The sequence below is a fragment of the Ahaetulla prasina genome, chromosome 3, assembly GCF_028640845.1.
Source record: "Ahaetulla prasina isolate Xishuangbanna chromosome 3, ASM2864084v1, whole genome shotgun sequence".
NCBI lineage: Eukaryota > Metazoa > Chordata > Lepidosauria > Squamata > Colubridae > Ahaetulla > Ahaetulla prasina.
The window spans coordinates 35255814-35281981 of record NC_080541.1 but is presented as its reverse complement, the minus strand read 5'-3'; the positions used below and the strand labels follow the sequence as shown (position 1 = coordinate 35281981).

Sequence of the window (26168 nt, the reverse complement as noted above, 5' to 3'; positions counted from 1 at the left end):
GGCAGACGTGATTTCAGAACCACTGAACTATATCTTTCAAAGATCCTGGAGCACAGGGGAGCTGCCAGAGGACTGGAAAAGAGCTGATGTAGTTCCCATCTTCAAAAAGGAAAAAACAGATCCAGGAAACTACAGACCTATCAGTCTGACCTCAATACCGGGGAAGATTCTGGAAAAGATAATCAAGCAACGAATCACCGAACACCTAGAAGCAAACAAAGTAATAACCAAAAGCCAACATGGGTTTGTCAAAACAGATCATGCCAGACTAATCTTATCGCATTCTTTGACAAAATGACAAAATTAGTAGACCAGAGGAATGCTGTTGATATAATTTACTTGGACTTCAGTAAAGCATTTGATAAAGTAGACCATAACCTACTACTAGATAAAGTAGAAAATGTGGGTTAGACAGCACCACCACCAGATGGATTCGTAACTGGCTGACCAACCGCACTCAACGTGTAGTCCTCAACGGAACTACATCCACATGGAGGGAAGTATGCAGTGGAGTACCCCAAGGCTCTGTTTTAGGCCCAGTACTCTTCAACATCTTCATCAATGACTTGGACGAGGGGATAGACGGGGAACTCATCAAATTTGCAGATGACACCAAGCTGGCAGGAATAGCCAACACTCCAGAAGATAGGCTCAAGTTACAGAAAGATCTTGACAGACTTGAACATTGGGCGCTATCTAACAAAATGAAATTCAACAGTGAAAAAGTAAGGTTCTACATTTAGGCCAAAAACAAAATGCACCAGTACCGTATATGTGGTACCTTGCTCAATAGTAGTACCTGTGAGAGGGATCTTGGAGTCCTAGTGGATAACCATCTAGATATGAGCCAGCAGTGTGCAGCAGCTGTTAAAAAAGCCAACACAGTTCTGGGCTGCATAAACAGAGGGATAGAATCAAGATCACGTGAAGTGCTAGTACCACTTTATAATGCCTTGGTAAGGCCACACTTGGAATATTGCATCCAGTTTTGGTCGCCACGATGTAAAAAAGATGTTGAGACTCTAGAAAGAGTGCAGAGAAGAGCAACAAAGATGATTAGGGGACTGGAGGATAAAACATATGAAGAACGGTTGCAGGAACTGGGTATGTCTAGTTTAACAAAAAGAAGGACTAGGGGAGACATGATAGCAGTGTTCCAATATCTCAGGGGCTGCCACAGAGAAGTGGGAGTTGGGCTGTTCTCCAGAGCACCTGAGGGTAGAACAAGAAGCAATGGGTGGAAACTGATCAAGGAAAGAAGCAACTTAGAACTAAGGAGAAATTTCCTGACAGTTAGAACAATTAATCAGTGGAACGACTTGCCTGCAGAAGTTGTGAATGCTCCAACACTGGAAATTTTTAAGAAAATGTTGGATAACCATCTGACTGAGATGGTGTAGGGTTTCCTGCCTGGGCAGGGGGTTGGACTAGAAGGCCTCCAAGGTCCCTTCCAACTCTGATGTTATGTTATGTTATGTTAATTGTCCATATTGGTATCTTACCATCTAACTTATATTGATATTTCTTCCACACCCTCAACAATGCATTTCTGACTATATTACTTTTAAATGTCTTATCAGCTTTCTTATCATATAATAAATAAGCATGCCATCCATATAACAACTCGTAACCTTCTATATTCAAAATTCTTTCTTCTGTTAAGTTAAACCAGTCACTAATTAATGAAACAACTGCTTCATAATACAATTTCAAATTAGGCATTTTTAAACTCCCTCTTTCACGTATATCTTACTTTATTCTCAGTTTTTTACCCATCCAAATAAAATTACTAATCCTTTTGCCATTCTTGCAAGTTTGCATCCTTTTTAAGTATTGGTATCATTTGAAACAAAAAAAAAAAAAACCTAGGCAAAACATTCATCTTTATAGCTGCTATTCTTCCCAACAAAGACAATTGTATCTTTTTCCAATTCTCCATTTCTTTCCGTACTTTCTGCCACATTACCTCATAATTATTTTTATATAATTTTGTATTCGAAGATGTAATATATACTCCTAAATATTTAACTTTCTTAACTATTTCATATCCAGTTATTCTTTCTAAATCTTCTTTTTGATGTACATTAATATTTTTAGTTATCATCTTTGTCTTTTGTCGATTCACTTTAAAACCAGATACTTTACCATACTGATCAATTAACTCCTTTAAATATACAGCTGAACATATTGGTTGAGATAAAGTAACAACCAAGTCATCTGCAAATGCTCTTAACCTATATTCTTGATGATTAATTTTTATTCCCTTTATTTGATTTGAGCCACGTATTTTATTTAATAAAACTTCTAAAGTTAAAATAAATAATAATGGCGACAAAGGACATCCTTGTCTCATCCTTGTCTCAATTCTAAAAGATTCTGTTAATCTACCATTAACTATTATTTGTGCTGTTTGCCTCTGATATATTGCTTTAATAGCTTGTATAAAATAACTTCCAAATTGCATTCTTTCTATTAGTTTAAATAAGAAATGCCAATTCAATTTATCAAAGGCCTTTTCAGCATGCAGAAAGAAGAGCGCTGCTGGAACTTGGCTGTTTTTTTCCAAATATTCCAATAAGTTTACAATTTGTCTCATATTATTTCTCATTTGTCTCCCCCTAATAAATCCTGATTGATCATTATGAATTATTTGAATCATAACTGGCATTAATCTATTTGCTAATATCTTAGCAAAAATCTTATAAACAGTATTTAAAAGCGATATTGGCCTATAATTTTCTGGTTTATTACAATCTTGATCTTCCTTCGGTATTAACAAAATAAAAGCTGTCCACCACGAAGGAGGTACTTCTCCTCCAAATTAAATTCTATTAAACAATTCCTTAAGCGGTTCCACCATCTCATTTTGTAAATTTTTATAATAAGCAGCCGTTAAACCATCTGTTCCTGGTGCTTTACCCATTTTAAGCTGTTTAATTGCTAAAATTATTCCTTCTGAAGTTATAAGTTGATTCAGTTCCTCCCATTGCTCTACTGTAATTTCTTGAATATCTTGCTCCTGTAAGTATCTTTCTATATCTATATCTTTGATACCATCTCTAACATCTAACTTTGTATAAAATTCTAAAAGATTCTGTTAATCTACCATTAACTATTATTTGTGCTGTTTGCCTCTGATATATTGCTTTAATAGCTTGTATAAAATTCTAAAAGATTCTGTTAATCTACCATTAACTATTATTTGTGCTGTTTGCCTCTGATATATTGCTTTAATAGCTTGTATAAAATTCTAAAAGGCTTTTTAATCAAATTTTGTTGATATACATCTTTACCTCTATATTCTATCTTACCAATAGTATGTAGTTTCTGTTTCTTTCCAAATATTCCAATAAGTTTACAATTTGTCTCATATTATTTCTCATTTGTCTCCCTAATAAATCCTGATTGATCATTATGAATTATTTGACTCATAACTGGCATTAATCTATTTGCTAATATCTTAGCAAAAATCTTATAATCAGTATTTAAAAGCGATATTGGCCTATAATTTTCTGGTTTATTACAATCTTGATCTTCCTTCGGTATTAACAAAATAAAAGCTGTCCACCACGAAGGAGGTACTTCTCCTCCAAATTAAATTCTATTAAACAATTCCTTAAGCGGTTCCACCATCTCATTTTGTAAAATTTTATAATAAACAGCCGTTAAACCATCTGTTCCTAGTGCTTTACCCATTTTAAACTGTTTAATTGCTAAAATTATTTCTTCTGAAGTTATAAGTTGATTCAATTCCTCCCATTGCTCTACTGTAATTTCTTGAATATCTTGCTCCTGTAAGTATCTTTCTATATCTATATCTTTGATACCATCTCTAACATCTAACTTTGTATAAAATTCTAAAAGATTCTGTTAATCTACCATTAACTATTATTTGTGCTGTTTGCCTCTGATATATTGCTTTAATAGCTTGTATAAAATTCTAAAAGGCTTTTTAATCAAATTTTGTTGATATACATCTTTACCTCTATATTCTATCTTACCAATAGTATGTAGTTTCTGTTTCTTTCCAAATATTCCAATAAGTTTACAATTTGTCTCATATTATTTCTCATTTGTCTCCCCCTAATAAATCCTGATTGATCATTATGAATTATTTGACTCATAACTGGCATTAATCTATTTGCTAATATCTTAGCAAAAATCTTATAAACAGTATTTAAAAGCGATATTGGCCTATAATTTTCTGGTTTATTACAATCTTGATCTTCCTTCGGTATTAACAAAATAAAAGCTGTCCACCACGAAGGAGGTACTTCTCCTCCAAATTAAATTCTATTAAACAATTCCTTAAGCGGTTCCACCATCTCATTTTGTAAATTTTTATAATAAGCAGTCGTTAAACCATCTGTTCCTGGTGCTTTACCCATTTTAAGCTGTTTAATTGCTAAAATTATTCCTTCTGAAGTTATAAGTTGATTCAGTTCCTCCCATTGCTCTACTGTAATTTCTTGAATATCTTGCTCCTGTAAGTATCTTTCTATATCTATATCTTTGATACCATCTCTAACATCTAACTTTGTATAAAATTCTAAAAAGGCTTTTTTAATCAAATTTTGTTGATATACATCTTTACCTCTATATTCTATCTTACCAATAGTATGTAGTTTCTGTTTCTTTCTTATTAAATAGGCTTACCACCTTCCAGGCTTATTAGTGTTATTAAAGGTATTATGCTTAACATATTGTAAGTTAGTTGCAACTTGGTCTGCCATCATCATATTAAACTGCCCTCATAATATATTTATAGACTCTTTTATTTTTTTATCTCCTGGGTTATTTGCCAGTAACTGCTCTTTCTTTTTAATTTCCTCCTCTAATTCCATTCTCTTCTGCAATCTATTTCTATATTTAATGTTCATATGTATTAAAACTCCCCTCATGTAGGCCTTACTTGCGTCCCAAACCATCTCTATAGATGCACCCTTCTGCATATTCATAACAAAAAATTATTTCATTTGTTTTTTACATTCTTTTACATTTTGTTCATATTTAAACAAATTTTCATTCAACCTCCATGATCTTCTAACTCCCTTTTCCTGATCCAATTCTATCCAAACCGGACTATGATCAGATAAAATTCTTGGATATATCTTGGACTTCTTCACCAGAAAGCAAATCATTAGTAATTAAAAAAAATCAATCCTAGAAAACGATTGATGTCTATCAGAAAAGAAAGTAAAATCTTTCTCTTCCATATTGCGTTCTCGCCAAATATCTTTTAATTCTAAATCTTCCATCATATCAAAAAAGACCTTTGGCAATTTCGCACGACTTGAAATATTTTGTAATCTTTTTTTGTCTTTTCGAATATCCATCACTCCATTCCAATCACCCATTAATATATGTGATCTATAATCCCAATGTACTATTCTATTATGTAGAAATTTAAAAAATTTCTCCTGTTGTTGATTAGGTGCATAAACTCCAATTAAAAGTATCTTTTCCCCCTCCAATAAAAGTTCAATTGCAATATATCTTCCTTGATTGTCCACCTCCATGTCATAATATTGATGTTTTTAAAATTAATATTAATTTTGGAAACTGTTACAAGCATAGTTGACTCAACTTGCTCAACATGTCAGTTGTCTACCTTATATCTTTTACATATTAAATAGTATATATTTGTGTTCATCTAGACTTCTGTAGGTATTCATACTATATTCCAGAAGATTAAGAAACCCCCTGGAAATTACAGGAAAGATGAATCATGTAGCAGAAGCCCCCCTCTTTTCTCTAATAAAGTTTTGAACTGAGTATGTATTTCTTCAGAAAACAAAAGAAACTCTATTGTTTGTGGAGGGCATTGCTGGATCAAATTTATAATATTTCAGGATTAGGTCTCAGTATCAGTAACTTCTTCATAACTGAATGTATCTTTAAATATTGCTTATTTATAAGGTATGATCCTTCTTTCCATATAGATTTATGCCTACATTTTTGAAAACATCAGATCCATTCAGCTGGAAACTGTGCTATTGTCTATATCTAGTATTGCCATACTAGTTCTTGTTAAGGAGCTAAATGAAAAATTTAAGAAGAAAATTAAAATAGTGCTTCCTATTGATTTAGTTCTGGTAAGTATGACTTTTGTAGGTACTGTATCGATAATTTGCTACGGTTCTTGATGCCTTCTGCTTATTTCATGAAACATGAGTATAGATTTAGCATTGTAATGATGTTATGGTAAATCTGCTATGAATCAGTTCAAGGCTATTCTCAGCCATGACAACTGCTAGGATGATTGACACACATACATGCACATGGACATATATGAAGGTACTCAACAGGGCAGGAAGAAAGAAGGAGGGAGTGGTATGTTATGTATCATTTCTAAAAGGAAAGTCATGATTAAAATAAAATCTAACAAATACACAAACCAGCTACAATTTTATTTTATAATATAATTTATCATGTTACAGGATAATTAAAAATTTAAATTCACAGGAAGCACCGTAGTAAATAATTCTGGAAAGCTTGACCATGTTTTTTTTTAAAAATCTTTTCCTTCTGCCTGTAATAATCAAATAAACAAAATGATGTTGATAAGCAGCATGTCTCAAAGTCCACTGCCACAAGATTTATATATTGTTTCTCATAAAACCTCTGAGAAAAATATTACAGTTTTTATGAAAGAGAAAGGTAATAAAGATTTAATCAATACTGTTCGAGCTCATTAATGTCAGTCAGACAATGCTGTGATATATAAGCTAGGATAATTAATTTGAAGAATGCCCCAATTTGTTTCTCTTAAAAATGTCAGATGAGCTAGCTACATTGATACTTTTTATTTAAATCAATATATATCCTGTGTCTCCAATGTAAAGATGTATAAATTTAATGCCAAATCATTGGCATTAATGCCAAATCCTGGGAGCTGCCCAGGCAGAGATTTTACCATATCCTTTCCCAGGATTTTTACATTTATTTTATTTATTTATTTTATTTGTCACAACAGTATATATAAGCATAAGCATGGAAGTAACTATATAGTATATAAGCATATATATGAGTATAAGTATGTGATAACTATATTAATTGGATATAATGAAAGGAAACAATAGGACAGGAACGGTAGGCACGTTTGTGCTCTTAAGCACACCCCTTATAGACCTCTTAGGAAAGGGGTGAGGTCAATAGTAGACAGTTTTTGGTTAAAGCTTTGGGGATTTTGGGAAGAGACCACAGAGTCAGGTAGTGTGTTCCAAGCACTAATAATTGTTACAGAAGTCATATTTTCTGCAATCAAGATTGAAACTGTTAACATTGAGTTTAAATCTATTGTTAGCTCTTGTATTGTTATGATTGAAGCTGAAGTAGTCTTCAGCAGGAAGGACATTGCAATAGATGATTCTATAAGTTAAGCACAGGTCCTGTCAAAGGCGGCAGAGTTCTAAGTTTTCTAAATTCAAGATTTCAAGTCTGGTGGCATAAGGTATTTTGTTGTATTCAGAGGAGTGGAGAACTCTTCTTGTAAAATATTTCTGGACACGTTCAGACAGGCGAGCTTTATTCAAGAATTGGTCTAGCAAATGTTTTATAAGCTCTGGATAGCAGTGTAGTGTTTCTGGAGAAGAAGCTACGTTAGATTAGGTTTACAACTCTTAAAGCCTTTTTTGCGATGTAGTTGTAGTGGGCTTTGGCACTTAGATAATTGGATATGAAAACTCCAAGGTCTTTAACAGGGTGGGGGTCATCTGTAAGGTAATGTCCATCGAGTTTGTATTTAGTGTTTAGATTCTTTTTTCCAATGTGTAAGATAGAGCATTTGCTGGTTGAGATTTGGAGTTGCCAAGTTTTTGACCATTCTGACACAAAGTCAAGATCTTTTTGAAGGGTAGCTGTATTGATAATAGTATTAAATATTTTGACATCGTTAGCGAAGAGAACACAATTACTTTTCATATGGTCACAGAGATCATTAATGTATAATATAAAGAGTGTTGGTCCAAGAACACTGCCTTGGGGAACGCCGCTATTGACAGGAACAGGATTTATTTATTTATTTATTTATTTATTTATTTATTTATTTATTTATTTATTTATTTATTTATTTATTTATTTATTTTTATTTATTTATTAATAAATAAATATTTATTTATTTATTTATTTATTTATCAAATTTTTATACCGCCCTTCTCCCGAAGGACTCAGGGCGGTGTACAGCCTAAATAAGACACAATATATATACAATTAAAATCAAAATTTAAAATAAAGCATATTACAAAAAGGCCAATGTATAAAAATTTAAATTTCAAATTTAAAAAATTTAAAACCCCACAACAATAAAACCCAATTTAAAATGTTAAAAAACCATTATGCCAGTCCAGCTTGAATAAATAAGTATGTTTTTAGCTCACGGCGAAAGGTCCGAAGATCAGGCACTTGGCGTAGGCCAGGGGGAAGTTCATTCCAGAGCGTCGCTGCTCCAACAGAGAAGGCCCTACTCATGGGGGCCGCCAGCCGACATTGTTTGGCGGACGGCACCCTGAGGAGACCTTCTCTGTGAGAGCGTACCGGTCGGTGGGAGGCATAAGGTAATAGCAGGCGGTCTCGTAAGTACCCGGGTCCTAAGCCATGGAGCGCTTTAAAGGTGGTAACCAAAATCTTGAAGCGCACCCAAAAGACCACAGGAAGCCAGTGCAGACTGCGGAGCAGTGATGTTACATGGGAGCCACGAGCGGCTCCCGTTACTACTCGCGCAGCCGCGTTCTGGACTAACTGTAGCCTCCGGGTGCACCTCAAGAGCAGCCCCATGTAGAGAGCATTGCAATAATCCAACCGAGACGTAACCAGAGCGTGAGTGACTGTGCATAAGGCATCCCGGTCAAGGAAGGGACGCAACTGGCGGACCAAGCAAACTTGGTAAAAGGCCCTCCTGGAGACAGCCGCCAGATGTTCATCAAAGGACAGCTGTCTATCCAAGAGGACGCCCAAGTTTTTGCAGTGTAGAAGTTGTAAATTACAGGATAATTTTTTTCTGAAACCAAATTGTTTATTAGAGAGTAGGTTGTTTGTTTCTAGGTGGAGGGTAATGGATTGGTTGATGATAGATTCCATAATTTTACAGGTGACACAGCATAGAGAGATAGGTCTGTAATTTTCAACTAAGCTGGGGTCTCATAATAGAATAGAATAGAATAGAATAGAATAACAGAGTTGGAAGGGACCTTGGAGGTCTTCTAGTCCAACCCCCTGCTTAAGCAGGAAACCCTACACCACTTCAGACAAACGGTTATCCAACATCATTTTAAACATTTCCAGTGTTGGAGCATTCACAACTTCCGGAGGCAAATTGTTCCACTGATTAATTGTTCTAACTGTCAGGAAATTTCTCCTTAGCTCCAAGTTGCTTTTCTCCTTGATTAGTTTTTCACCCATTGCTTCTTGTTCTACCCTCAGGTGCTTTGGAGAACAGCCCGACTCCCTCTTCTTTGTGGCAACCCCTGAGATATTGGAACACTGCTATCATGTCTTCCGTAATCCTTCTTTTCATTAAACTAGACATACCCAGATCCTGCAACTGGGAACTGGAGGGAACACATCTGGAATTCTAAAATATATTAAGACATGTCGCTGAATGGCTACAAGCTCCCATTGTGTTTTCCAAGAAACAATATGGCCTTTGGATCAAAGAACATTCCTTTATGTCTCCCCTGAACACATAAACTGAGTCGATAATTATCGTATTCAACAAATGATCCCATCTCATAGTTGGCTGTATAGCTGGTCTTAATCCATATGTCTAAGAAAGTAGAAAAACAGTTACGCTACTTCTTGTACTTTTAAAAAAAATATAACCTTGTTTCAAATCACTTAATCTCTATTGTTGTTTCACAATAGGTAATTGCTACCTCTTTCATCTGCTATTCTGCTGACATGGAACACAGTTTTGGCCTGGAAGTTGTGGGACATATTCCAAAAGGGTAATGAGTCTTCTATAAATATGTTTTTGTGTTTATATACACATATGGAAATATAGTAATTTCTTACCCAGATTTTATATAGTGGGTTTCAGTTCTTAATGTGAAGTAAGCAACAAAACAGTTGAAAATAAAAGTACACAGTTTGCATTACTACAAAGGATAACATCTCAGGAGAAGAAATGAAATCAGATAATTTTGGTACCTAATAATTTTGTTTTTAATAACATATCACTATTGGTAAATGTTTTCTGCATTTTTTTGGGTGCACTTTCTGTAATTCATACAGAGAGTTTTCAAAGGGATAAATCAAATGCTTTTAAATTTATACATTCAATAATAAAATAATCTATCCTTTGTTTTTCACTTATAGACTATTCTCTCTTGGGTCACAGATAGGGCTTAATCTTGGATGGGGAATCTATCTCTTGTGCCTCTCTGCTACTTTCACAGTAATTTATTTCAGTGTTGGGAAATTTGAAGGCTATGCAATGTTCTCTGCCCCCGCACATACCCAGTACCTGAAATCCATTGAAATAAGCTCAGCAGTTGCTATAAATATATTTCCTTTCATTGCGCCTTGTTGGAGCAGGAATGTTTTTTGAAAGGAGAAAAACATGACTGGACAAGGGATTGCATTTATCAGAATGTTTTGTTTTCCTAGCACCCACATTTAAATTTTGTTAAAAGACACTTTAAATTTAAAAAAATATTTGACGATGAATAAGATAAGAATACAATTTTTATGAAAAGTGCTCAGCATTTGAAAGAGAGGAGTTGAAGTGTTGGCTCCTTAAAAACCTTGTGTCCTTTGCATGGCTTGCTTGGCTACTTTATCTCAAATCACATATACTGTCTGTATGTACAGGTTGTCCTCCAGTTACAATCACTTAGTGACTGTTTGAAGTTACAAAGGCTCTGAAAAACGTGACTTATGACTGTTTTTCAACGTACAACCACGTGATCGCCTTTTGCGACCTTCTGACTAGCAAAGTCAATGGGGAAGCAAGATTCACTTAACAGCTGTGTTACTAACTTAACAACTGCAGTGGTTCACTTAACAACAGTGTCAAATAAAGGCTGTAAAACAATTGAGCCCAAAATTTATGTTGCAAAGTGAGACATTTGTTAAGCGAGCTTTGCCCCATTTTATGATCTTTCTTGCCACAATTGTTTAATTGAATCGAATGCAGTTGTTAAGTTAGTAACATGATTGTTAATGGAATCTGGTTTCCCCATTGACTTTGCTAGTCAAAAGATTTGCAAAAGGTGATCACATGACCCCGAGACACTGCAGCCATCATAAAGGTGAGTCAGTTGCCAAGTGTCTGAATGTTAATAATAATAATAATAATAATAATAATAATAATAATAATAATAATAATAATAATAATAATAATAATAATAATATTTTAATTTTTATACTGCCCTTCTCCCGAAGGACTCAGGGCGGTGAACAGCCAAATAAAACAATACAATATATTACAATAAAAACTATTTTAAAAACTTATTCCATATGGCCTAAATTTAAATATAAAATACATAATATAAAATAAAATAAACCCCATTTAAAAACGAATTAAAAACCCCTATTAAGCCAGTCCTGCTCGGAAGAATAGATACGTCTTCGGCGAAAAGTCCGGAGGTCAGGAAGTTGTTGAAGTCCTGGGGGAAGCTCGTTCCAGAGGGTAGGTGCCCCCACTGAGAAGGGTCTCCCCCTGGGGGTCGCCAGCCGACACTGTTTGGCTGATGGCACCCTGAGGAGACCCTCTCTATGGGAGCGTACCGGTCGGTGGGAGGCATGTGGTAACAGAAGGTGGTCCCGAAAGACCCGAATGTTGATCATGTAACCATGGGGATGCTGCAATGGTCATAAATGTGAAAAACGGTCCTAAGTCACTTTTTTCAGTGCCATTGTAATTTCGAATGGTCACTAAAAGAACTGTTGTAAATTGAGGTTTATCTGTACTAATGGAATACTTCCTTCACACAGAATCTCTATGGAGACACCGATGAAACAGAGCAAAACAAATCAGTCAATAAGCCAGCATGATGCACAGTAGGCCAGTTAAATTATTACAAAAAGTGTGGCATTTGAGGTTGAGACTTGCGTACAGTTATCAAGAAATCGAACTGATGACTGAGTTCAAATTTAAACTGTATAATCCAGATCATGCTCTTAGCCTTATGCTAACAGTTTAACAGTTTTTAAGAGCACAGAACTGAGCACATAATTGATAAATAGATTCAATTAGTTTTAAGAATTGGACACAATTGAGTAGAATAACAACAAAAAATGCATTACCTATAATGCATGGCCCTTTGCAGGTTCTAATGGTATTTGTAATAGTAAAATAACGTACAGTATAGCTGGTTTCTCTGGGATATTCACTTAATATCCACAATAGCTTTGCCACATTCTTCAGTGTGACATTTTCTGCCACCTAAAAGCGTCCTTACTTTTGCAGTATTCCAGCTCCAAGGTCTCCACCTTTGAAGATCCTCCCTGAAATAGTGACCGAGGCTTTTGGAGTTGCATTAGTTGGTTATGTGGCATCTCTAGCTCTGGCCCATGACTCTGCTCAAAGATTTCATTACTCTGTGGATGATAATCAGGTAAAAAAGAATAATTTGCCTTCAGGATGCATTTATTTGAGGACGATGGTATAAGAGATGGGAAGGCAGGTTGACTTCAGTTGAGGGTATTTGATTCTATGGGACTTTGATCTAGCCCCTTCCTTATTTTTTTAAATAAACTTTTTCAGGAGTTCTTGGCTCATGGCCTCAGCAATGTGATCCCTTCATTTTTCTTTTGCATACCAAGTGCAGCAGCCATGGGACGAACCGTACTTCTGTACAACACTGGAGCAAAAACACAGGTATTCCTACTGCCAGGATGGGTGGGTGGAGACAATGGCCTATATAGAATGACTATTCAACTCAGAGAGAAGTATTAGCTTTTAATACATCATCTTTAAAAATCCTGCAAATCTTAGTGTGATTAAGAACCAGATCAGCATGGGGAAGAAGCTTTAAAATTTATAGTATTTATTCATTTGGCATTTAGAGCAGAATCACATTTATGGAATGGAAGTGTTGCTGTAGAAAAGAAGCAGTTCCTTTCCTTTTCATACTTCTTTGCCACAATGATGCTCCATATGTTGGAGAAACTTTTGACACAAAAATAATCACATAGTCCCTTTTTTAATATAGAAGAAAAGAGAAAAGAGAAAGGAAAAAAATGACAAGAGCTATTTGTTTTGATGAGTCATGTATCTTCCATAATGTATCATCCAATGTAAAATTCTTGAAAGCAAAACAAAGTTTACTTAAAATGAAGAGTGAGTTGGTCACTTCAAAGTACTCTATAGTCTGCAGGGTCCTTGGTTTCTCTCTGATCTTCTTGCAAGCATTTCACTATCAAACTAGATAATACCACACTCCACTGCTTGATATACAGCTTGATCATGATTTATCACTTGTGGCTTGTATGTACATTGACAGCTTATGATGCACTGGAGACAAATTCCTTGTGTGTCCCATCACACTTGGCCAAATAAAGAATTCTATTCTGTTCTTAGACAGAGAAAAAGAAAGGAAAAGGGAAACTTCTTTAAGAAAATGTAAATTATGCTCATACAAATCAAATCTGAAGCACAATTTTTTTTGGAAGTAAAGATTTAATTCACTAACATATAGAAACATTGCATAGCTCTGGCATTAGTTTGCTGGGGTAACTAGAGGCAAGTTCTCCATCTGAAGACTTCCAAATAGATATATTAGAACAATATTTCCCAGATTTCCCACCACAGTCAAAAGCCATGGTAGCTTCCAAGAGATGGTTTTGTTACATGTGCATCTGTACAAATGTAAATCCACCCTACATGATTTAAATGAAATGAGGGCATATACCAATATCTGTGGATTTCAACATTTATAGAGATAAAAGTAGACAGCGAACACATTTTTTTAAACAACCACAACTTTATATATTTGAGTTTTCTTCTTTAAAGCTGTTCTTTAATAGTGTATCTGAAATAACATGTGCCACTTTGGAGTTTATGTTGTATATACTGTTATTTGATACATGCATTTTCTTCTTGAGTAATGTAGGGATACCCTATAACAAAAGAAATATTAATTTATTCTCAAATGTTTCCAACTACAGATCACAAGAGAGCCAAAAGTCCCTTTCTCAACTCTCTTAATTTTTGTACATCTGCAGTGGTTTGTTATGCTCAGCAACTTTGAGAAAACCAAGGACTTTTATTTATAGGAGTTTTAGAATCTGAATAATATGATCTATTTTTCTTTCCATCTCTTTTTAGGTGGCTTGTCTGATATCTTGTATATTGGTGCTTGTGGTTATCTATACAATAGGACCAATGTTATACTGGCTACCCATGGTACAATTCTTTTTTTAATTATTTTTTCTTTTGACTATTAATGTGTGCTTATTTAATTTAATTTAATTTGACGCGGTGGCTCAGGGGTTAGGACGTTGAGCTTGTCGATCAAAAGGTCGGCAACTCAGTGGTTCGAATCCCTAGTGCTGCCGTGTAATGGGGTGAGCTCCCGTTACTTCTCCCAGCTTCTGCCAACCTAGCAGTTTCGAAAGCACGTAAAAATGCAAGTAGAAAAAATAGGGACCACCTTTGGTGGGAAGGTAACAGTGTTCCGTGCACCTTTGGCGTTGAGTCATGCTGGCCACATGACCATGGAGACTTCTTCGGACAGCGCTGGCTCTTCGGCTTTGAAACGGAGATGAGCACCGCCCCCTAGAGTCGGCAATGACTAGCACGTATGTGCGAGGGGAACCTTTACCTTTACTTTTTTATTTAATTACTATTCTATTTTTATTATTACAGTTCTTTATTATTATTTGAATTGCATAGCTATTTAGCTGAAATTATTATTTCTGAAAATGATCATTCCACTTTCTTTAGGATTCCATTAAAGGACATTCCATTGCTGCATGCCAAGAACAAAAAATATGTGAAAAAGTACTCTTTATTTTGCTTGGATAAGAAATGCCTACTATATAAGATTAAAGTAGGCTGTAAGACTGAGCTGGAGTTTTTGGCCCCAGCACAAGAACACAATTTATTCTTCCAGTATATAAACCATGAAGCACTGCCACCCCTTTTTTTTTTTTTTTGCTTAAGAAAGAAAACACTTTTTGTATAACAAAAGTGCTTGCAAAAGGACTTAGGTGAACAGGAAAAAGAAAAGCAATCGTAGGGTAATTTGCTTCAGCTATTTGGCTGGTTTAGGTTGGATCTGCTTAGAACTTTGACGAGAGACTATGAAAAATTCCCCAGCTATAGGCTAGATTGGAAAGTTTTTAAAAACAATAATCTCAGAATAAAGTAGTGGTTCACCACGTCCTTATGGCCCAGTGGTGAAATTCAAAAATTTTCCCTATTGGTTCTGTGGTCATGACTTGATGGTCATGTGACTGGGAAAACCAACTATCGCACTTTACACAAAAATAACACAAAAGCTGGACTTCACACAAAATGGCCCCTGCGACAAGCAGGAACCTCACGGAGAGCTCAAAAACAAACTATCACACTTTACACAAAAATACCAGTTGGGAAAATAGGTAGTAAAAAATGCTTTAAAAAGTAACAAAAAAAAAAGTTCAGACAATCAGCTGTGCCGCTGCGATCGTCAGAACTTTTAAAAAAAAACTTTTTAAAGCATTTTTTTCTACTGTTTCGGGCGAATCAGTAGCATTTTCACTACTGGTTCGGGAGAACCACCCCAAACTGGTAGCATTTCACCCCTGATGGCCGTTTGTCACATGTTGTTTTAAGTTTCTGGTGTAAAGATGGGACATCATTGTAAGGAAAAAAATAAATACTGTTGCCAGAAATCAAGGTGCACTGAATATAGACTACGAGAGCCAGCACTGATTCAAAGGATTTTTTACTTTCTATAATATGCAGAAGGAAATCCCTCTGCTTTCGGTGGAGCTTATTTTTACATATATAAATGCACACGGATTGCAGATTCATTCAAGAAAAATCATAAACTCCAAGAAGGCTGCCATGCACAGGTGGAAGATATGATTGCAGCAGTCATCATCTTAATCATGAATTGCTTTTGGTTGGCCACCACTGAAGAAAGGAAGCTTATAAAAATTTACTTGATTTATTAATCCAATTTATCTTGCTGCTGATCTCACCAAAAGTAGCTCTGGGCAGCAGACACAAATTGGATAAAAACAAACATTGATCAAATTTTAGTTGTAAAAGCTAGACTGGGTTCACCTATCACATTGAACCATAATCTCAATTTTCTTAAAGTGATTGAGTCCAGACATTCCACACTGCACTGTGGAAATTGTTGCTTGTTGGAAATTGGCATGCAGGCATCCAGGGAATGTCTATCTTACCTGTTTTTTCTATGTATTAGCAGTATTAAGCTTTTTGTATTTCTACCTTAGTCCTGAAAGTCCAGACAGAGAAAAGAAAAGCTGTAGTTCAGATACTGTATGCCCATAATAGTACAAAACCAAAAGAATCCTAAAGAAATATGGAAAATAGATGAAGCTGAATATCAGATCAATCCCTTTCTGATGAAAGTCTTTTTTTTTCCTAAAGAAAAACAGCGATACATGCAGTGGTGGGATTCAGCCAGTTCGCACCTATTCAGGAGAACCGGTTGTTAACTTTCTAAGCAGTTCAGAGAACAGGTTGTTGGAAGAAATCTTATTTTGTTTTTTTCCACTTTACAGGGCTAATCCTGTAAGGAAGGCAGGAAGGAAACTTGATGGTACTGTTTCTAGCCTAATCTTTACTGCCCTTCTTAGAGAAACTGCCTCTCTGGTTAACCCTTATTACATTGTAACAGCTAAGGTGAAGCGCCCATCGATGTGAATGATGTTGAGTTGACCACACCCACATGGTCACATGACCACTGAGCCATGCCTACACAGCTGGTCATTAGGGTAGAGAACCGGTTGCTAAATCATTTGAATCCCATCACTGGACACATGGAAGATACAAGCGTAACAATTGCATTCAGCTAAACATTTAGTTATTTGGTTGATTTTTAATTTTGCATTATGTATATTTGGGACACGGTGGCTCAGTGCCTAAGACGCTGAGCTTGTCGATCGAAAGGTCGGCAGTTCAGTGGTTCAAATCCCTAGTGCTGCGTAACGGGGTGAGCTCCCGTTACTTGTCCCAGCTTCTGCCAACCTAGCAGTTTGAAAGCACGTTAAAAAATGCAAATAGAAAAATAAGGAGGCCTTTGGCATTTAGTCATGCCGGCCACATGACCACAGAGACGTCTTCAGACAGTGCTGGCTCTTTGGCTTTGAAATGGAGATGATCACCACCCCCTAGCGTCGGGAACGATTAGCACATATGTGCGAGGGGAACCTTTACCTTTATCTTTAAACATATTTAGTTATTTGGTTAATTTTTAATTTTGCATTACGTATGTTTGGGAAAGGGAATGAATATATATGAACAATATCTGCCCCTGCCTCGTGAGTTGCCAGTCGTTTTGCCAAAATAATTCCCTCTCCAGAATAATGAACTTTGTCTTGTAATGAATGTCTCTGTCATCCCAGGGTGTGCTAGCAAGTATCATTGTGGTGGGCCTGAAGGGAATGCTGATGCAGTTCCGAGATTTAAAAAAATACTGGAGTGTGGATAAAACTGAATGGGTAAGTAAAGTTGAACTTTACTGCACAGTTTTTTCAGGATATATGCAGTAATCTTAAAAGTTTCAACTCCTTATCCTGGTAGATGCCCCAAGTTACTTGACACTGAGATGGAAGGCTTTCATTTAATAAATAAATTTAATAAATAAATCCTCCCTTTTGTGTCCCATAGGTGGTTTTTCAAAAGGCAACTGGACTTTTCTTTCCTTTTTTTCCTTGAAAAAGTTCTATGCTTCAGTGCTTTTGTAAAGAAATGACTTCACTCCAGATGTGATTATAATTTCAATTTGGCAAATTTGCTCTAAGGACTATGCATTGTGATATGATTTATATAGGAATTTATCCACAATAGAAGAGATTGAAAATAATCAGACTGTCATTCAAATGTCAATTAGTCACCAGAGGATAATTTCCCATCATTTTGATTTCCTTAAAATTCCATATGCTAGGGATGAAGTGCATCTTTGTCATAATTCCTGACTATTCCAGCTTCTGTTTTGTTTATAAAAACAAATAGCTGTTTTTTTTAATTAGAATATAATGTTTCCCTCTGACTTTACAGCAAAATTTCTACAATTATGCTTTGAAATGAAAAGCAAGGATTTTGAAATACAACAACATTAAAATAAGAAATGTATGAAAATTTCCAAGCAAATAAACAAATAAATATGGTTTAACTTCAGATTTGTTAAAAGACACTTTTAATTTTGCATTCGTGATTTTTCCTTCTTTTCCATGCTATTATTTTCCAATATTTTTGCTTCATAAGAAATCAAAAGGACGTCAGAATGCTATAGCCTTTGAGCACAAGCAATTAACCTTATAAAGACATGATCTAAGAAAGCCAAAGAGGCGTACATATAAATATATTCTGAAATATATAAAATCATGCTTTCCCTGGCTGTTTCTACATCTACATGGATCTACATCTGCTTTTCTAATTTTCAGAGGATGCAATTGAGAAGGAGGGCTGCAGGGCTTCATTAACTTGGTTTGCAAAGCACTCCTTATGAATGCTTTGCACAGCCTTAATTTCATATATGCTTTAGCACGGGGTCCCCAACCTTGGCAACTTTAAGACTTGTGGACTTCAACTCCCAGACTTCAACTTTAAGACTTTACAAGTCTTAAAGTTGCCAAGGTTGGATACCCCTGCTTTAGCAGATGCTCAATGTTCTAGAGCAGGGGTATCAAACTCAAGGCCCGTGGGCCAGATCCAGCCTGCAGGGTGCTTAGATATGGCCTGTGGGGCCACCCTGGAGACAGCGAAGCATTGGCCCATGATGCCTCTGCCAGCTAAAATGGAGCTCAGCTCCGTTTTCACTGGCAGAGGGTTGCAGGAAGCTGTCGCAGCCGAAAACGGAGCTCAGGAGCCCGCTTTTTCCTGGCAGAGCACTCGAGCCACCATAGGCGCCCCTGACATGAGTGATGTTGAGCTGGCCATGCCCATCTTGGCCACACTCTCCCCAGTCCTCCAAGGTCAAACACAACCCTGAGGCAGCCCTCAATGAAATCGAGTTTGACACCCCTGTTCTGGAGAATGAAATATTCTTCAATTACTAGTTTTTGTTGTTTTTAGTTGCGAAGTCGTGTCCAACTCATTGCAACCCCATGGACAATGTTCCTCCAGGCCTTCCTATCCTCTACCATCCTCTGGAGTCCATTTAAGCCTACTGCTTCAGTGACTCCATCCAGCAACCTCATTCTCTGTCGTCCACTTGTTCTTTTGCCCTCAATCGTTCCCAGCATTAGGCTCTTCTCCAGTGAGTCCTTCCTTCTCATTAGGTGGCCAAAGTATTTGAGTTTCATCTTCAGGATCTGGCCTTCTAAAGAGCAGAATTACCAGTTTAGACGGCCAATATCTTCTGAGGTATGTGGTTGTTAAATTATTTAAATGTAAAATATATATCTTGTAAAATAGCTTTTCATATTTTACATTTGTTTGTTTCTAATTAAAGCAATGAAAATGTTAATTATGTAATAAAACCACTAGTACAAAGAATTTTGTGTATCTAATTATGAAATATGTTTCCATCTTTTGTATCTTTCAGAGCATATGGGTCAGCACTTACGTGTTTACAGTTTGCTTTGCTGCTAATGTAGGGTTACTGTATGGCGTCGTCTGCACAATACTTATAGTGGTTTTCCGTTTTTCAAGGTCAGGCCTTTTAAAATGTTTTTAGAAGCAAATTATTTCTGGAAATGCTAAATGATTCTCTTCTGCTCATGACAAATGTACCACAAATTGCTTTTGTTGTGTATAACTGTTCAGATTTTTTTTTAACCTCCTACAAATAATCTTGGAAGTTTTAATGAGTCAGAAGTATAATTATTCTGCTATTTCAGTCAGATTTATTCTTGACAGGCTTGATTAGAACAGATAAATAGACCCATAAGGACACAAGAACTTCTGATTTATAGTACCAAAGTCAAGAGGGTATTTTCAGAAGAATTCCAGTGGCTGCTATATATTAAATGCCAGTTCTATGTATACTGCTTTAAGTGTTCAAATTCCTGTGCCTCTTTCTCCTATCTCCTCTGTAAAAGAAATTAGAAATTACAGATAGTCCTTAACTTATGACTGTTCAAACAGTTGCCATGTCTTGAAGTCAAATGATCACAATTAGCAACCTTACCGGCTAGCTTCCAACAACCAAAGTCAATTGGGTAAGCCAGATTCACTTAATGACCATGTGATTCACTTAACAGCCACATAATTTGCTTAAGGACTGCAATAAAAAGGGTTGTAAAATTGAGTCTGGTCACATGATGACTCACTTAATGACTGCATCAATTAGCACCAAAATTCTGGTTCCAATTGGGATCATAAGTCAAGGACTACTTATACTTGTTTTGGGGTGAGTGAAACCAGCCTGGAGTTCGATCTTGACTGGCTCAAGGTTGACTCAGCCTTCCATCCTTCCATGGTCGATAAAATGAGGACCCATGATGTTGGGGGCAATATGCTGACTCTGTAAACCGCTCAGAGGGCTGTAAAGCACTATGGTGTGGTACCTAAGTCTAAGTGCTATTGCTATTGCTAATACCCTAGCAATTGTCATGGAACTATAAAAAAGTTACGTAAAATCTACCGGGAGAATGCTTATTTTTCATGACCAGCAAGATAACTTAGATCAGGGGTGTCCAAACTTGGCAACTTTAAGACTTGTGGACTTCAGCCCCAGAGTTGAAGCTGTCTGAGGAATTCTGGAAGTTGAAATTCACAAGTCTTAAAGTTGCCAAGTTTGGACAACCCTGACTTAGATAAATATACTACTTCTATGATCAGCTTAAATATTAAGCATTCTTAGAATATAATATGAATCCAGTGGTTTAAACATGCAAGCACCTTACGCTAGGAAGTAATTTACAGCATCTGGAACACTTGGAATAGGACCACAAGAAAAACACTTGATTTTTAAAAGATTTTCTGTTTTATGTATTTGTTACACATTCTTCTATATATTTGTCATAGAGCAACAACACTGAGCTTGAAGCACATGAATGAAACAGAATGCAGATTCAAAACAGAAGTAGACATTGTAAGCTTAATTTTCTTGTTCTTTTCTATCTTTGGAAAAATTTATTTGTTCCTCCTCTCTGAAGTTGCTGTACATAGAAATGTAAAGGTTTCAGTTCTATTTCCAGATGGCCAAATATGTGAGGACTGTGTGTTCAGGCTTTGCTCATATGTACTCCAAAGTCATGAGAGAAATATGTCTTTATTCATCTCACCTGTTTATTTATTCATTTTATTTTATTTGTCAAGAATGTATTAGGTAATATATATAAGTATAAGCATGAATTGAATACATAAAATAAATACAAATAGAGGAAACATTAGGACAGGGACGATAGTAATAATCCTATTTCATGGCAATTCAAGGCATATCCATAGCATTCCCTTAACTTAAAGTATGACAAATTATTGGAGAGAAGTCTTGTGGCTGTCAACTTGTTGTGAATTGATATCTCTGCTTGATTTTCTTTGGGTTTGGATGATAATATTTTATTTTGTATAGTATAGTATAGTTTATTGAACTTTATGATTAGTAGTAATTTCCAAGAAAACAGCAATCTAAATATGAAATTGAAGCAGCTCTACAAAATGTAGGATTGCAAGCACAAATTCTGAGAGTATAACAATATTATTGAGGAATTTATGTATCAAGAACAATTTCTCCAAGTCAGTAATTGTAGGGATATTAGATTTTGCAGGGCTTCAAAAATCCAGACGTTTAAGAAATACAAAAACTTCTTCACTGCAGCTTAGTAGGTCCCCATTATTGTAGCTCAGATCAATCAGTACTAACCTAAATCATATTGTGATAATATGTCTATTTGAAAATGCATTAGATTGTGCTCCTAATATTCATATGGATAATGCAGGTGTTGTATGTTATAAAGCATTTAAAATATTTTATTTTCTAAAGTTTGGTGGGTTTTTTTTCTAAAGGAATCTTCACAACCAGTGAAAGTAGTGTTAGTGAGTAACCCATTAGTCTTTCTGAATGCTAAGAAGTTTTACGCCAATATATTAGAAACAATCTATAAGGAGTGGACATGTGCACAGCAGCTGTCAGAAGATATGACCAAGGTAAGATCCACTTAATAAAGGGAAGGGAAAAGTAAAAATTAATTTGGCCTCCAGATTTGCATTTAAGTGATTGTATTTTGTATTGCTGGGAAGAGATCATGACTAAGAATTCCACATCATGTCAAAAGGGGACATACAATGATGAGTTGGACTTCTGTTCTCCCCCAGCTTACTTTTGCTTACAGTGATCTATAGCAGGTTCCAGGTTTCTGAAAAGAGTCCTAAATGAATCTGTCTGGGATTGAACCTAGACTCATTTGTTGCCAGGCATTTTCTCTCCTCCCATTCACCCTATCCTACTCCAATAAAAATTCTCAAATTTTATTTCTGAAATATCTGACTAAATGAGGGGTGAGGGGTGTAATGGCTCAGCAGTTAAGATGATGGGCTTGTCAACTGGAAAACTGACAGCCCAGGTTCAAGACCTGAATGCCGTGTGACAAAGTGAGCTCCTGTTACTTGCCCCAGCTCTTGCCCACCTAGCAGTTTGAAAGCATGCAAATGCAAGTAGATAAATAGGTACCACTTCAGTAGTAAGATACAGCATTCCATGCGCTTTTAGCATATAGCCATACTGGACATCTTGGACAATGCTGGCTCTGTCGACTAAGAAATTAAGATGAGCACCATTCCCTAGTGCCGGACACGATTGGACAGGAAAAGTACAATTGGGATAAGTTACATAGTTATCCATGGAACAATGTTGGTTATTAGAGAAAAATATTGTCCTCTTTCCCCCTCTCCAATGAATCCTCTTGTGAAACAATTCTGGAACTGCATGTAATTATATTGCTATAGGAATATTTCTGCTGATTTCACTTAAATATGATTGAGAAAAAATAAGATTGATTTTTTAAGCCAGCAGATCATCCATCATCATAATCAAAGATTTTGATTATACAGTACAAATGCTCTCTAACCATAAAAATAATTTTTGAGCATATGAAATTCAATCAATTAAGATTTGAAATGGCCGTAAAATAGTAATCTGATTAGAACTAGCAGCTAGGATCCAATAGGGCAAAAAATTAAGGTAGATAATTCTGATGCTCAGCAAGAATGCCCATACATGGACACATGCAGACTGATAAGGCCTCTGTTGAAATTGTCCAAATTGTGATGAGTTGTAGAGCTTGTAGAAGTCAAGAGTTCTAGTAAACATGAGGTATGCTGGGAGTGGGTGAGTTGGTGGGCAGAATTTATCTTCTGAAAATTATTAGGCAAATTCATAGAATGAGGAGATGTAAGTGTCATTTTAAGTAGTCCTCAGACATAATACCAGTGGATGTTATCTACTAAAGAGACAACAATAAGTGCTTTATAACCTTTCAGAGCTTCCAGAAATGTTTTAGCTGTTTTCTAAAACTTAATGGATTTAGCGTTTAATATAGTAGATAGCTATAGAAATAGAAGTGAGGGAATCAAATGGAAGCAAGTTCCTTTCTATTTAAAGCTTGAGAATTTAAGTGTATTTTGCTATAACAGTTTTAGATGTGGCTCTTCAATTGTCCAATTATTACCAAAGAAAGCATATTGTACTCAAAAAAGAGACAGAGGGCAAAATATGAATCCATCAATACAAATAGAGATATCTGCCTGCACAACTTTATTGCTCCTTTCTCTCTAGAAAAGAGTGCCCTTGAAATGCAGTTAGTGTTGATGCAAGATCACACATCTTGTCAGACAAGGCATACTGTCAGGCTTGAAAGACCAGGTCCACACACAAAGATTTAATTAAACATATTTATTGCTAAAAACCTATGCACAGGAATCTTCTCAGCTAAAGGTCAGCACTTGCTTGGAGTTAGATAAGGGTCAATGGTATTCAAGGGCGGTTGGACTTGGACTTAGTTCCTTTGTAGCTATGTAAGGATTCTAGGCTGATCCCTCTTTTAACTCTGCTCCCAGGTTCTGCTACTCCTTTTTCTACACATACAGCTAGTCCTCGCTTACTAACTGTCCTGTTTAGTGAGTTATGGCAGCACTGAAAAATTAATTTTACAACTGGTCTCCCACTTACAATTATTGCAGCATCCCCACAGCCATATTTTATCATTTGCATGCTTCCCAGGCCTCTGACAAGCAGAGTCAGTAGAGAAGCTGGCAGTCAAATCATATAATCATATGATGTCTCACTTAACAGCAGCTGAAGTGAGATCGTAAATCCATCACAGTCATAATAATAATAATAATAATAATAATAATAATAATAATAATAATAATAATAATAGTAGTAGTAGTAGTAGTAGTAGTAGTAGTAGTAGTAGTAGTAAACAACCCAGGGAAGTTTTCAGCTTTCTCATTATGGGTTAGTTTTGCATCCCAGGTAATAACAATGCTGTAAATTTTCCCCATAGCCTTAGCAATTCTTGGAAATCTGTTCCTGAAAACATGCTTCCAGGAAAGCTGTATTCAAATTGTATTTTTGTTTTTGTTTGATCTCTATATAATATGCCCTTTTACATGATAATATTGTTGCTTTGGCAGCCAAGTTCTTGAAGGTCTATCATGAAGAAACTCGACGATTTCAGAAATAGTGGAAAAATAACTGTCAGGGTTCTTAGCAAGGCAAATGCACACTGTATTCATAACAGTCAGAATAACCCTTTTGGAAGCAGAAAATAGGAAATAGCATTGCAAGCAACCATGCTGCTTTGCTTTTTGTTTCAGTTTGAACAGAACATATTGCTCACTTCATTATCCAATGGAAACTGCCATGGTGAGTAAATAATTCAAGAAATAATCAGTGCTTAATTTTCCTGTTAATTTATTTATTTAGATTTCATGTTTTAGATTTTAGGCTCCTTTCCCTCAAGGAGATTGTCAGGTTGTTGTATTGGGGGGAAAGAAACCAATTTACTGCTGTCCATATATATCTTCCATCTGGCATAGCAAGGGAAAGGACTAGAACAAGGTTTCTCAACTTCGGCAGTTTGAAGATTTGTGGACTTCAGCTCCCAGAATTCCCCAGCCAGCAATGTTGGAAGTTTAGTTGAAATCCACAGAACTTAAAAGTTACCAAGGTTGGGAAACACTGGCATAGAAGGCATGTCTATGTGGTATGAATTAAAATAAAAAAAAAGAGGGGGGAGGTATCAGATTGTTTTCTGTAGTGTAATTCATGTTCTTTCAGTTGATAGAAGGATGGGATTGTGCTGACCTTTTAATTTAAAGGGCCTTTTATTTATTAATTTATGTGGAAGCCATAGGAAACAAGGAATGCAAAGGTGAACAAACTGTAGAAGGGTAACATAAGGACCGTGATGGTGGTCCTTATATGCTAAGGATGCAGTATTGCAGGCTAATCCTGCTGATGGCCAACTGCCAGCAGTTCGAATCTCACTGCCCTAAGCTTGACTCAGCCTTCCATCCTTCCAAGGTCGGTAAAATGAGGACACGGATGGGGGGGGGCAATATGCTGACTCTGTAAACTGCTTAGAGAGTGCCGTAAAGCACCGTAAAGTGGTATAGAATTCTATTGCTATTACTTATTGCTAATATTCATTCTTCCATTGTGTGCAGCCCAGAATCCAAATAGACTGTTGTGGAAAGGGAAATTCTCCTTGACACACAACATAGGAATTTAATGGAGTTCTATAAAATATAAAGCTTGCTGTCCCTCCTATTCCAAGTCTCAGGAGGCCAATCAACATTCTTCCAGGAAAATATCTTTCTGAGCTTATTTACAAGGTTGGCTCAAAGTTTTTCCAAGTGCCACATAGGGAATTTTCTAAGTATAAATGTACAAGATTTTCAAAAATGCCTCATTCTGTAATTTAATGGATTTTACAGGGTAAAGCATAAATAAACTATGCTATCTTCCTAAATTGGTTTATCTTAGATATATTGTCACATTATGTTCTTATTGAGACTTTCCCCCCCTTAGTACTGTAGTCCTATAACTGATATCCCTATCATATCTGAGGAAAAAGTTGTGGTGGAAGAAGAGCTT

The 26168-nt window shown here is 36.0% G+C and overlaps 1 protein-coding gene across 1 annotated transcript in view; it reads left to right on the top strand.

Moving 5' to 3' along the window:
- SLC26A7 (solute carrier family 26 member 7) overlaps nt 1-26168 on the top strand; it is an 85183-nt gene that overhangs the window by 24398 nt on the left and 34617 nt on the right. Inside the window, exons 5-14 of the mRNA XM_058177589.1 lie at nt 5943-6095; nt 9862-9944; nt 12410-12557; nt 12707-12820; nt 14270-14347; nt 17527-17622; nt 19671-19777; nt 21095-21161; nt 22076-22216; nt 24887-24939. Coding sequence (XP_058033572.1) covers nt 5943-6095; nt 9862-9944; nt 12410-12557; nt 12707-12820; nt 14270-14347; nt 17527-17622; nt 19671-19777; nt 21095-21161; nt 22076-22216; nt 24887-24939 — 1040 coding nt within the window. The remainder of the gene's footprint in view (nt 1-5942; nt 6096-9861; nt 9945-12409; nt 12558-12706; nt 12821-14269; nt 14348-17526; nt 17623-19670; nt 19778-21094; nt 21162-22075; nt 22217-24886; nt 24940-26168) is intronic.